Below are 13,221 nucleotides of genomic sequence, written 5' to 3'. Positions count from 1 at the left end.
GGAGTCCGGTCTCCATCCACAGCCCCTTGAGGATTCTGTTGGACCGGAGCACTCATCCCCAGGGACATGGCCCTGCGTCTCAGCAGCTAAGTACCTGAGACGTTTATGTTGGGGGTCCCGGTTCTTTATTGTAAGGGGAGAGTATGCTGTATGTGATTGTTTTTAACTTTTCCGGCGGGTTCTCCAGCTTTTGCCCGAGAACCGCGCCGATGGTGCCTGCTTGTCGGCCTCGCCGCTTAAATTTAGGCCCCGACTTCGCCGGAGGCCTAGTTTCGTTTTCCTGCCCTCGCATGTCACTCATGCAGAGGGACAGGTTCGGCTCCTCCCGGCGGCCGTTCTAAACAGGGGAGGGACACTTCCCACTGCTGGGGCGTCCCTCCTTCCCGGCAGGTTTCTATAGCCCTCCAGTTCCCGCTCTTTTATAGGAACGCCCCTAGTCCCGCCCCCTCTTTTCGCTCCGGGGGCCATTTCTAAGGCAGAGTTCACTCTGCTCTGGGACATCCTGCATTCTGCATCTCTGCTGAGGTGCTGCGCTGGGGGACCGGGCTTCGGGATCTGGAGGGCACACAACACCGCGCTCAGCGGTCTGGTAAGCCACAGCCGGTCTCCGGTTGTGGACCTCTGTATATTCTCCCTGGGGTTCATTCTCTGCAAAGCCCCCACTCCAGCAGCATGTCTCACACAAGGAGCAAGGCTCCAAAGCTTTATTCTGCATGCACTGCATGTAAGCTCCTGCTGCCTGAGCCGAGCATTTATCCACACTGTGCTGGTTGCTCTAACTTGGCGGTGCCACAGCCTGGAGTCTCACCCCCAGTGGTCTCTCAGGCTGCTGCTGCACCTGTGATTGAACCCACGGCCTGGGTAGAGTCCTTTTCTAGGTCCATATCCCAGTCATTTGCTGAGTCCATGGGACTTTTGTCCAGGACTTTGATGAATATGCATCAGCCCCCCTCACAGGGTGCCTCTAATACTCTTGACAGAGGACTCCTATCCTCTGACCTCCGTCCATCAGAGCTCACAGAGGATTCATCATCTGATCCCAGACCCCGTCCTTCTAAGAGAAGGCGCAGGCTTTCCTCCCCCTCCCCATCCCACGGCTCTGTCTCAAGAGCTGACTCTCAAGATGAGGTGGATGCCCTCACTGGGGGCTCGGAGGCTATGTATCCCATCGATTTCTCTGAGGGTGACTCAGATCTTAGTGATTTGATTGCTTCTATTAATTCTGTGCTGGATCTCAATCCGCCAGTGTCAGAGGAGCACTCTCTTTGGCAGAAAAACATCAGTTTACCTCGCCTAAGAGAGTGAAGAGTGTGTTCTTTAACCACTCCAGTTTTCAGACCGCTGTGACCAAACCCAGGGCCTGCCCTGACAAACGCTTTCCAAAGCGTGGTTCTGATGACCGGTTTCCATTTCCACCTGAGGTGGTCAAGGAGTGGTCTCACTCCCCAAAGGTAGACCCTCCGGTGTCTAGGCTATCAGCCCGGACCGTTTTGTCGGTGGCTGACGGCACCTCTCTTAAGGATTCCACTGACCGTCAGATTGACCTTCTGGCCAAATCTGTGTATGAAGCTGCGGGGGCCGCGTTTTCCCCGACTTTTGCAGCAGTGTGGGCTCTCAAAGCCATCTCTGCTTCTCTGGAGGAGATGCATTCCCTCACCAAGGAATCTATGCCTGAGATGGTTACCTTAACTGCTCAGGCTTCAGCCTTTTCATCTTATGCCATGTCTGCCATGCTAGAGGCTGCTCACCGCACTGCGGTGGCTTCAGCTAATTCTCTTGTTATCCGCAGGATTTTGTGGCTTCGAGAGTGGAAGGCAGATGCTTCTTCCAAGAAGTTTCTTGCTGGGCTCCCTTTTGCTGGTTCACGGCTGTTTGGTGAACAGCTGGATGAAATCATTAAGGAAGCTACTGGCGGGAAGAGTACTTCCATTCCACAAACCAAGACCAGGAAACCCGCCCAGGGTAGGAATCAATCGAGGTTTCGTTCCTTTCGTTCCTCCAACTGGTCATCCTCTAAGCCTTCCGCCTCGTCCGCTAACTCAGCCAAGGGTCAGAAATCCAACTGGCGCCCAAAAGCGCGTCCGCAGAAGACCGCAGGAGGTTCTGCCACTAAGGCAGCTTCCTCATGACTCTCGGCCCGCTCCAGCCACTTCCTTAGTCGGTGGCAGGCTCTACCACTTTGGCGACGCTTGGTTAAAGCAAGTCTCCGATCAGTTGGTGAGAGACATCATATCTCACGGCTACAGGATAGAATTCTCTTCCAGCCCTCCAAACAGATTTTTTCTCTCAACTCCCCCCTGCTCCAAGGCCGCCGCCTTCTCGCAGGCCGTGGCGTTCTTGCAGGCAAACGGAGTGATTGTCCCAGTTCCCGCTCAGGAACGGTTCAGAGGTTTTTACTCAAATCTCTTCCTAGTTCCAAAAAAGGACGGTACCTTCCAGCCCATCCTGGATCTCAAGCTTCTCAACAAGCATGTCCGGGTGCGGCATTTTCGCATGGAGTCTCTGCGATCAGTCATTGCCTCTATGACCCAAGGGGAGTTCCTGGCGTCCATCGACGTCAGAGATGCCTATCTACATATGCCAATCGCAGTGTCTCATCAGCGTTGGTTACGTTTTGCGATAGGAGAGGATCATTTCCAATTCGTGGCTCTCCCCTTCGGGTTAGCCACGGCCCCTCGGGTATTCACCAAGGTCATGGCGGCAGTGATTGCGGTCCTGCACCTCCAGGGGTTAGCAGTGCTTCCTTATCTGGACGACCTTCTGGTTAAGGGTCCATCCAGCGCAGACTGTCAGCGGAGTGTTTCGCTCACTCTCGCCACCCTAGCCCAATTCGGGTGAATTGTCAATCTTCCCAAATCCACTCTGACTCCGACTCAGAGTCTCACGTACCTAGGGATGCAGTTCGAGACTTTGCCGGCACTTGTGAAGTTGCCCTTAATCAAACAGCAGTCTCTCCGGCTAGCGGTGTGCTCTCTCCTGAGGCCCCGCCGTTATTCCCTCAGGCGCCTGATGCAGGTGCTGGGTCAAATGGTGGCTTCCATGGAGGCGGTTCCCTTTGCCCAGTTCCATCTGCGTCCTCTGCAGCTGGACATTCTCCGCTGTTGGGACAAGCGGCCTTCCTCCTTACAGAGGTTAGTGGCTCTGTCGCCACGGACCAGGACCTCTCTTCAGTGGTGGCTTCGACCCCTCTCCCTGTCCCAAGGGCGCTCCTTCCTGGCTCCGTCCTGGGTGATTCTCACCACGGATGCCAGCCTATCCGGCTGGGGAGCGGTACATCTCCACCACAGAGCTCAGGGCACTTGGACTCCGTCCGAGTCAGCCCTTTCAATCAATGTGCTGGAAACCAGAGCTGTGCTTCTAGCTCTCCTAGCTTTTCACCACCTGTTGGCGGGCAGACACATTCGAGTCCAGTCAGACAACGCGACAGCGGTTGCCTACATCAATCACCAAGGCGGGACACGCAGCCGCCTGGCAATGTTGGAGGTCCAACGCATTCTTCAATGGGCGGAGGACTCCAAGTCCACCATATCCGCAGTCCACATCCCTGGCGTAGAAAACTGGGAGGCAGATTATCTCAGCCGTCAATCCGTGGATGGTGGCGAGTGGTCTCTGCACCCGGCAGTGTTTCAGTCAATCTGCCGCAAGTGGGGCACTCCGGACGTGGACCTAATGGCATCCCGTCACAACAACAAGGTTCCGGTTTACGTGGCTCGCTCCCACGATCCTCAGGCCTTCGCCGCAGACGCTCTGGTTCAAGACTGGTCCCAGTTTCGTCTGTCCTACGTGTTTCCCCCTCTAGCTCTCTTGCCCAGAGTCCAGCGCAAGATCAGAATGGAGGGCCGTCGAGTCATCCTCATTGCACCGGACTGGCCCAGGCGAGCTTGGTATCCGGACTTGTTCCAACTATCCGTGGAGATGCCGTGGCATCTTCTGGACCGTCCAGACCTGCTCTCGCAAGGTCCGTTTTTCCGCCCGAATTCTGCGGCACTCAAATTGACGGCGTGGCTCTTGAGTCCTGGATTTTGACAGCTTCTGGTATTCCTCCTGAAGTCATCTCCACTATGACTCGGGCCCGTAAGTCTTCCTCCGTCAAGATCTATCACAGGACTTGGAAAATTTTCCTGGCCTGGTGTCGCTCTTCCGGCCATTCTCCTTGGCCATTCTCGTTGCCGACCCTTCTGTCTTTTTTACAGTCCGGTCTGCAGCTAGGACTATCCCTCAACTCTCTCAAGGGACAAGTCTCAGCTCTATCAGTGCTGTTCCAGCGGCGTCTCGCCTGGCTGGCTCAGATCCGCACCTTCATGCAAGGTGCGTCTCACATCATTCCGCCTTATCGGCGGCCCTTGGATCCCTGGGACCTTAACTTGGTCCTCACGATATTGCAGAAACCCCCCTTTGAGCCTCTTAGGGAGGTTTCTTTGTATCGTCTTTCTCAAAAGGTGGCCTTTCTAGTTGCCATAACTTCTCTCAGGAGAGTCTCTGATTTGGCTGCGCTCTCCTCGGAGTCACCTTTTTTGGTTTTTCACCAAGACAAGGTAGTTCTCCGTCCGACCCCAGACTTTCTTCCTAAGGTGGTCTCTCCCTTCCACCTTAACCAGGATATTTCCTTGCCTTCCTTCTGTCCGGCCCCTGTTCATCGCTTTGAGAAAGCGCTGCATACTCTAGATCTGGTGCGTGCTCTCCGGATTTATGTGGCTCGCACCGCTGCGCTTAGGCGGTGCACCTATCTTTTTGTGCTAACCACAGGGCGGCGCAAGGGTCTCTCTGCTTCTAAGCCGACCTTGGCCCGTTGGATTAGATCGACCATTTCGGACGCCTACCAGAGTACTCAGGTGCCTCCCCCGCCGGGGATCAAACCACACTCGACCAGAGCTGTCGGTGCCTCTTGGGCTTTTAGGCACCAGGCTACGGCTCAACAAGTCTGTCAGGCTGCCACTTGGACTAGCCTGCATACCTTTTCGAAGCACTACCAAGTGCATGCTCATGCTTCGGCAGATGCGAGCTTGGGCAGACGCATCCTTCAGGCGGCTGTCGCCCACTTGTGAAGTTAGGCTCCGCCTACTTCTTAGTTTTTTCTGTTTATTCCCACCCAGGGACAGCTTTGGAACGTCCCATGGTCTGGGTCTCCCAAAGGAACGATAAAGAAAAAGAGAATTTTGTTACTTACCGTAAATTCTTTTTCTTATAGTTCCGTATTGGGAGACCCAGCTCCCTCCCTGTTGCCTGTTGGCAATTTTCTTGTTCCGTGTGTTATCACCGGCTGTTGTCGTGGACAGAGTCTCCGGTTGTTCCGGTTCTTACTCGGTTCTACTTGTGGGTGGCTATTCTCCTTCCGCTTTTGCACTAAACTGGCTAGTACTGGCTACCAGGGGGTGTATAAGCTCAGAGGGAGGAGCTACACTTTTAAGTGTAGTACTTTGTGTGTCCTCCGGAGGCAGAAGCTAAACACCCATGGTCTGGGTCTCCCAATACGGAACTATAAGGAAAAGAATTTACGGTAAGTAACAAAATTCTCTTTTTTTTTAGGGACCACATCACATTTGAAGCGATTTTGAAAGGTCTACATGACACAAAACACACAAAAGTGACACCATTCCAAAAACTGCACCCCTCAGGCTACTCAAAACTACATTCAAGAAGGTTAACTAAAGCAATGTGGAAGGAAAAAATGAACATTTTATTTTTTGCAACAAAAATGTTAATTTAGCCTCAAATATTGCATTTCACAAGGGTAGCAGGATTAATTGAACCCCCAAAATTTGTTGGGCAATTTCTTCTGAGTACGCAGATACCTCATATGTGGCGAAAAACCACTGTTTGGGCGCGCGGCAGGACTCGGAAGGGAAGGAGCGTCATTTGACTTTTTGAACAGAAAATTAGCTGGAATCGTTAGCCGCACCATGTTGCGTTTGGAGAGCCCCTGAGGTGCTGAAACAGTGGAGCTCCCCCACATGTGACCCCATTTTGAAAACTAGACCCCTCATGGAATTTATCTAGATGTTTATTGAGCACTTTGAACCTCTGGGGGCTTCACAAAAGTTAATAAAGTTGAGCCGTGAAAATATATATATTTTTTTTTTTACCCAAAATTGTTACTTCAACCAGGTAGTTTTTTTTTCACAAGGGTATCAGGAAAAATTGCACCATAAAATGTATGGTGCAATTTCTCCTGAGTACACAGATACGTCAGATGTGATGGAAATCAAATGTTTGGGCGCACAACAGGACTTGGAATGCAAGGAGCGTCATTTGACTTTTCAAACGCAAAATTGTCTGGGATAATTAGCATATTCCATGTTGTGTTTGGAGAGCCCCTGAGGTGCCGAAACAGTGGAGCTCCCCCACATGTGACCCCATTTTGGAAACTAGACCCCCATGGCATAAAAAAAAATCAGGGCGCACGCACGGATGTTATGCAAAAAGGGGGGGGGAGTAGGTGGGATGGAAAAAAGAAGTCCTGTCCAAAGTCGAGTACGACTGCAGGACGATTGCTGATCGGGTACCTAATTGTTCCAGTTTTGTCTTTTTTTTTTTTAATTTGAGGTGCACAAAAAAAAGCAAAAAATCGAGCAACAATTACCTACCTGATCAGCCAATCACGTAGCTGATCAGCATTTGGCGGCAAGGAGGGGGGGTGAGGGAGTGGGAGATGCGTTTGGGACTAGTTAGAAAAGAGTCACGAACAATACTTATAGGATGGATCGGGGGGGGGGGCGGCAGCGGCATATAAAGGGAGCATCTGTGAATGGGAGACGGTGGTGGCGGATGGGTGAGGGCGCAGTGGATGCAGGCGCTGCGGAGGATGGGGGGGGAAGTGGAGGATGGGGGGGGAGGGGGAAATGGGGGGTGAAGGAGAGTGGGAGGTGAGATTGAGGATAGTTACCTTACAGGATGGATCTAGGCAGCAGGATCACAGGAGATGAAGGAGGCAGCAGATCGGGGAGGGTGAGAGGTGGGAGAGGGAGCGCAGATCACGGGGATGACAGGTGAGGGAGCACAGATCATGGGGGTGAGAGGTGGGGGGAGAGCAGACAGCAGATCACGGGAGTGACAGGTGACGGAGCACAGATCACGGGGGTGATAGGTGAGGGAGCACAGATCACGGGGGTGACAGGTGAGGGAGCACAGATCATGGGGGTGAGAGGTGGGGGGAAAGCGGACAGTAGATCACGGGAGTGACAGGTGACGGAGCACAGATCACGGGGGTGATAGGTGAGGGAGCACAGATCACGGGGGTGACAGGTGAGGGAGCACAGATCATGGGGGTGAGAGGTGGGGGGAGAGCGGACAGTAGATCACGGGAGTGACAGGTGACGGAGCACAGATCACGGGGGTGATAGGTGAGGGAGCACAGATCACGGGGGTGACAGGTGAGGGAGCACAGATCATGGGGGTGAGAGGTGGGGGAAGAGCGGACAGCAGATCACGGGGGTGACAGGTGAGGGAGCACAGATCACGGGGGTGACAGGTGAGGGAGCACACATCACGGGGGTGACAGGTGACGGATCACAGATCATGGGGGTGACAGGTGAGGGAGCACACATCATGGGGGTGACAGGTGAGGGAGCACACATCACGGGGGTGACAGGTGGGGGTGCGGGCAGCAGATCGGGGAGAGGGGTGGCAGATGGAGGAGGGCGGTGGCGGGATCGGGAGGCTTTTGCCGGTTTGATACAGTACAATGGCAGCGCAGCAACTTCCGGGTCCCATGCTCTGGTCACATAACAGCATGGGACCGGAGCTTGTCGCCCTGCCATTGCACTGTATACACTCACTGTAATGGCATGCTCAGGACCGAGAAGTGAAGCTGAGGGGGGCGGTCACCGGCAACAGGTCCACGGTGATTGGAGAGATCGGTCACAAGGCCGGTCTCTCCAATCAGAGCTGCTGGAGCAGGGGGAGGGTGATCCAGCTGAGGTCACCCAACTCCAGCCAATGGTCAGGGCTACAGCTGCACTGATCAGGGATGGATTTCAATGTTTCAGCCACTTTCAATGGTTGAAACATTACAGTGGCTGTAATTAACTGAGTGGCGTTCGTCAGCCAATCACAGCCTCCGTAGGTCTGGAGAGGAGGCACCACCCCTCCTGAGGTCAGGCACAGGTCCCCTCCTTCCCGAATCTGCGGTTTGTGTGAACCGATCGCAGTCACCGGGGCTCTGGTGCTGCGATTTCGCCATGGCGGATAGATCCGTCATGGGCCTTTAAGTACCAGGGCACCATGACGGATCCATCCGTCCAAGGTTGTGAAGGGGTTAAAGGGAACCTGTCACCTGAAATAAAATGCTATTGACTTGCTTATATGGGGTTAATCTTCAGGTTAATAGCGCGTGGTACCTGCCCAGCGCTTTCACATCTAACCCTGAGGCCGGGAGGAAATTAACTTCAGTCACGGGGGAAGATGGGGGAACTGGCAGTCACCGTTCTGTTTCCTGAGAGGCAACTGTTTCCCACCACCCGCCCCTCCGCACTGGCTGACAACTGCTCATCATTGGAACTGGCAGTCAGGGGGCACAGTTACAGTCTCCATACACGGAGCGGAGGCTGAAACCACCCCAGTGAATGAAACCTGTACGCTGCTGTGAGGATTGAAGTCCAATGTTCAGGTTCCAAGTGCTATTATCCTGCAGATTTACCCCAGATCTGCAGGGTAATGGCTTTTTCCACATAACGGGTTCCCTTGAAGGTTTCCTGCAACGTGGGTTAAAAAAACAAAAATACAAATTTGGTATTCCAGTAATTGTACTGACACATTGACTCATGTAGCCAGCCATTATAACTATAGAGATAAAAAAAAATGGCAGATTTTTATTTTCATCATTTTATTTCTTGGATTTTTTTTTCTTCAGTACAATAAATGGTAGAGTGAATGGTGTCATTCAAAATTATAATCCATCCCACATAAAAAGAAGCCTTCCTATGGCTATGTTGAAGGAAAAATAAAAAACGTTATATTCCCCCTCCTTTTCTTTCAAGAGTCATAACCGCAACAAATAAAATCCGTTCTGAAATGGTAATTTCAACAACCTTTGCATAAATGTAAAATAACAGTGTATATGGAAAGCTTTGTAATATAACCACTAGACACTCAACCGTGAAACTGTAGCACAAAAAAGAAAAGTCTTGGATTTATGGAAATTGCAGGATAGATAGATCTGTTACAATGTAGAGGTTTAGCACCACCCGCTTACTGAAAACTCCACTTAAGTAACAATGATACTGAAGCATTTAGGACATGACTATGAAGTGATGCGCTGCAACAAGCAAAGATCTATAAAACATCAGAAGAAAAGAAGCAGCCGCACTCACCAGTAATGTCAAAGTGTCCTTTATTGAAGATCCATAAAATCACCGGGAAACGGGGTGCAGGTAAGGTTGGAGCGGGGGGCATCGAGACGACGTCCGTTTCACAAGTGTCAAACTGCAGTTCAACCTTTTGTGCCCCCCTATTTTCCCATGGATTGTATGTTTTTGAGCAGGGCCCTCATTCCTACTGTATCTGCTGAACTATGTGCTATTTTGTTTTTGTCTGTACAAGCCCCCACCTGATTGTAAAGTGCTATGGAATTTGTTGGCGCTATAAAAATCAACTTATTATTATTATTATAATGGCCTGAAATAGTGTTTTTGCTGCACATACACCGGACATGTCATTATTAGCAGTCACGTCTATGGCAGATATTTTAACTCTCATACATTTCCTCTCTCCGCAGTCTGCCGAGGCCTTCCTTGCACGGCTGTTTGAAGACTCCTACTTATGCAGCATCCATGCTAAACGAATAACAATTATTCCAAAGGACATACAGCTTGCCCAAAGAATCCGTGGCTGCAAGGATGGGCTGGGATAAAACATCATAAACCAGACGTTTATGTACACTAACTAAAAAGACACCTCTGCAGGTTTTTCTCACGATCTGACATGAAATCAGAAAAAAACCTTTCCCATTTTCGGTCTATTAGGAACCAAAATGATTTATATTTGCCAGAATAATGAGAGTTTTAAGGCTTTTTTTTCTTTTTTTTTTACTTTCTGCAAAGTCAGATGAACGAGGCCCCTTCAGGTATCTGGAAATTGCACCCAAGGATTATTCAGACTTGTGCAGATTCTCTTCCTGACATCTTGGTCGATTCCTTTTTGACTTTCCCATGATGCTAGACAAAGAAGCAGTGTGTTACAGGAGTGCATTAAAATACATCCACAGGTGTGTCTCAAACTCACATGTTGCCAATAAACCTATTAGAAGCTTCCAAAGACATGACACCATCATATGGACTGTCCCAAATTGTTTAAAAGCATAGTACTCTTAGGGTATGTAAACTTTTGACTTTGCAGAATTTATATATAAATGCCTTTTAAACCTTCTCTCTCATTATTCTGGCATTTTGGCAAATATAAATAATTTTGACCTAAAATAAGAGGTTTATTCTGAATTTCATGTTAGTGAGAAAAACATGCAGATGTGTCTTTTTTAGATAGTGTATGTAAACTTTTGGTTTAAACTGTATTAAGGTCTTATGTTATTTTATGCAACTTGTTAAAAAAAACTTTTGTTAACAGAAAAGCCTAAGTCTGAGGTTATGCCAGCTCTGTCCTAGAGACAAAAGGGGGCACTAAAGCCGGCGTTTCCAGTGTTTAAAATGTGTTCATTGTCAGTAGCAATGAGGAGTTATAGTTTGTGGGCCTCTTATACCCGTTGGAAAGTTGTTTCTTCATAAAAAAATATTTTTTTTATAATTTAATGCTCTCGTTGAGTTTTTTTATATTGATAAAAATAAAGATGTTTTATCACTTTGCAATTTTGTTGTTGGCCTTCTCTCTTTCGACACAGCTGTGATTGACTCGAGCTTAGCTGCATTGTCCAGTGGAGCAGCAGGTAGTCTGAAATCCACCTACTAAGCGATTTCAGGCTTTTGCTCTTTCCATCCCTTATGCTTTACACTGCCTCTTTGCTTTTTCAGATTCTGTTTATTGAGGTCAGTAGCTGCAGAGCTGATTTTGGTTGCAGTAGAGATTATGATTATACAATACAACAAATTTCTACCTCCAGTTCTCCATGAGCCCCATAGTAATGTACAGAAACCTTAAAGACGTACTCCAGGAGATAAAAACAGATGTTGTACTGTCCCTTTGCTCCTGACCTATGAAGTTGCGATGCCTAGTATAGTTCTTTTATTCTTCAGACACTTGTAAGGCTATGTTCACACACAGCATCTTTTGCTGTGTTTTTGGTGCATTTTTGAGGTTGCAAAGATTCACCTAATTAAATGTATTTCTTTACCCCAGCAAAGTCTATCAGATTTCTATTTTGCTGTCCGCACAGTGCATCTTTTTTTGGCTGCGGTTTTGAAGATGCCGCTAAGATGCAGCATGTCAATTCTTTTGTGTTTTTGAGCCCTTCTAGTCAATAGATTTGACTTTAAAAAAAAAAAAACCACAAACAAAAAAAAACCACATTGGGCAAAACGCATAAAAACGCATGCATTTTTTTTTATGCGTTTTTGCGGTGGGTGCATTTTTTTGGGGGCCAAAGACACAGCATCTTTGTGGTTTAAGAAAAGATGCATCATGTGAACATAGCCTAATTAAGTGTGACAGGAGCCGCTCTTTATGCTCCCCCTGCCCTCTGGGACGTTATGTCACAGGAGTGTGACGCTCCCTGCTGTCACTACCAGCCAATCCCCTGATAATAGCTGCTTCTCTGCAGAGAACAGGGAAAGAGGACATGTCCTTTCTCTGACTGTGGGAAGCAGATATCAGGAGTCTGGCTGATAGTGACAGCAGGGAGCTTCACACTGATAAGTGATGTAATGTCCCAGAGGGGAGGGGGAGCAGTGAAGAGCGGCTGCTGTCACACTGAATTACAGGTATTGTGAGGACTATAGAGCTGCACTGGGCATCTCATCTTTATAGTTTGTGTACAGGAACAGTATTAAAATGTCTTCTCTCCCTGGAGTACCCCTTTAATCGATTTTGTTTGTTTTTTTTTTTTTAATTTTTCTCTGACACTTGCAGGGCCATTCCCGGCCTGCACAGGCAGACCTTTCTCTGTGTTGTATTGTATAATTCTACAGTCAATACTGCAGCTAGAATCCGCTCCATACTCTGCATTGTCAAATGAAAAGGCTGGGGAAAAAACGCTTTAGGAAAAGAAAAACTCCAACAGTTTCCTAAAAAAGGAGCATTTCCTAAAACAGTATCTGCTGGAAGACCTCCTAATTTTCAAATGCCTCCAAAAATCCATCTGAACATAATTTTAAATGAGCCCATGTCTTGATTACTGCACTAATCCATCACTACGCTTTTCAGCTCCTGACCAGCTTTACAGGAATACTTTATATAATCTGAAAACGAATATTGTAAAAATGAATTAGAAGCCCGAGCATGCATTATGCAAAATGTCCCCAAGAGGTCATCTGTGCGGGGCCATCCCTGTGAATAGTCATGTAGCCCAGGCTGTAATTATGCCAACATTATTGATGTCCCAATGATTTCACCACATCCAGGGCATGCCCGGTGAGACTGATGGCCATACACTGCGCAGATAAGGCCAGAGATGGTTTTCATAGTATATGTTACATACACTATACTAACAGTAGTCATAAGAGTATGTGCAGGATTTCTGGAGCAGCTCTGGTGACATCATGCCACAAGAGGGAATTATTTAGCGCAGACTGCATGACTATTCACATGAATGGCTCCCACCCAAATGACTTCTCTGTTACTATGACACAGCATGCTTTCTAGCCCTCCATGCTCCCTCTCTCAATTATCAAAGGGATTAATGACTAAGATGATGGGTACCTCGAACCTCAAACATTTGAGCAGGACCCCTGCTCTCAATAGAAAGCTGAGCACCCACTGCAAGTTCAGAGATTACCCGTATTTTTCGGACTATAAGACGCACCCTGGTTTTAGAGAAATAAAATAGGAAAATAAAATTTTAAGCAAAAAATGTGGTCACGACACACTTATGGGGCGAAGATCTGCTGCTGACACTGTTATGAGGGTATTGTCCTAAAATTCTCTACTAAGGTATCCCATCCTGGTAATGATCCTCCTGCCTTGTATATGTACCCCATCCTGGTATAGCCCCCATCCTGCTATATAGCGCCATCCTGGTATATGCCCTTATCCTGCTATATACTGCCATCCTGCTATATACTGCCATCCTGCCTGTATATAGTGTGTGTGTGTGTGTGTGTGTGTGTGTATGTATATATA

General features: G+C 48.8%; 1 protein-coding gene across 3 annotated transcripts in view; it reads left to right on the top strand.

Moving 5' to 3' along the window:
* The window catches only part of LOC142289785 (histone H3-like centromeric protein A), a 72,359-nt gene extending 61,563 nt beyond the window's left edge, over positions 1–10,796 (top strand). For all 3 annotated transcript variants that reach the window (XM_075333716.1, XM_075333715.1, XM_075333717.1), the window contains one exon: positions 9,713–10,796. In XM_075333716.1, coding sequence (XP_075189831.1) covers positions 9,713–9,847 — 135 coding nt within the window. In that variant the 3' untranslated portion in view covers positions 9,848–10,796. The remainder of the gene's footprint in view (positions 1–9,712) is intronic.
* The last annotated feature ends 2,425 nt before the right edge of the window (positions 10,797–13,221 follow it).

The sequence above is a fragment of the Anomaloglossus baeobatrachus genome, chromosome 2, assembly GCF_048569485.1.
Source record: "Anomaloglossus baeobatrachus isolate aAnoBae1 chromosome 2, aAnoBae1.hap1, whole genome shotgun sequence".
Lineage (NCBI taxonomy): Eukaryota > Metazoa > Chordata > Amphibia > Anura > Aromobatidae > Anomaloglossus > Anomaloglossus baeobatrachus.
Note: the sequence above shows the minus strand (reverse complement) of the source record. Positions and strands in the feature narration are given on the sequence as shown.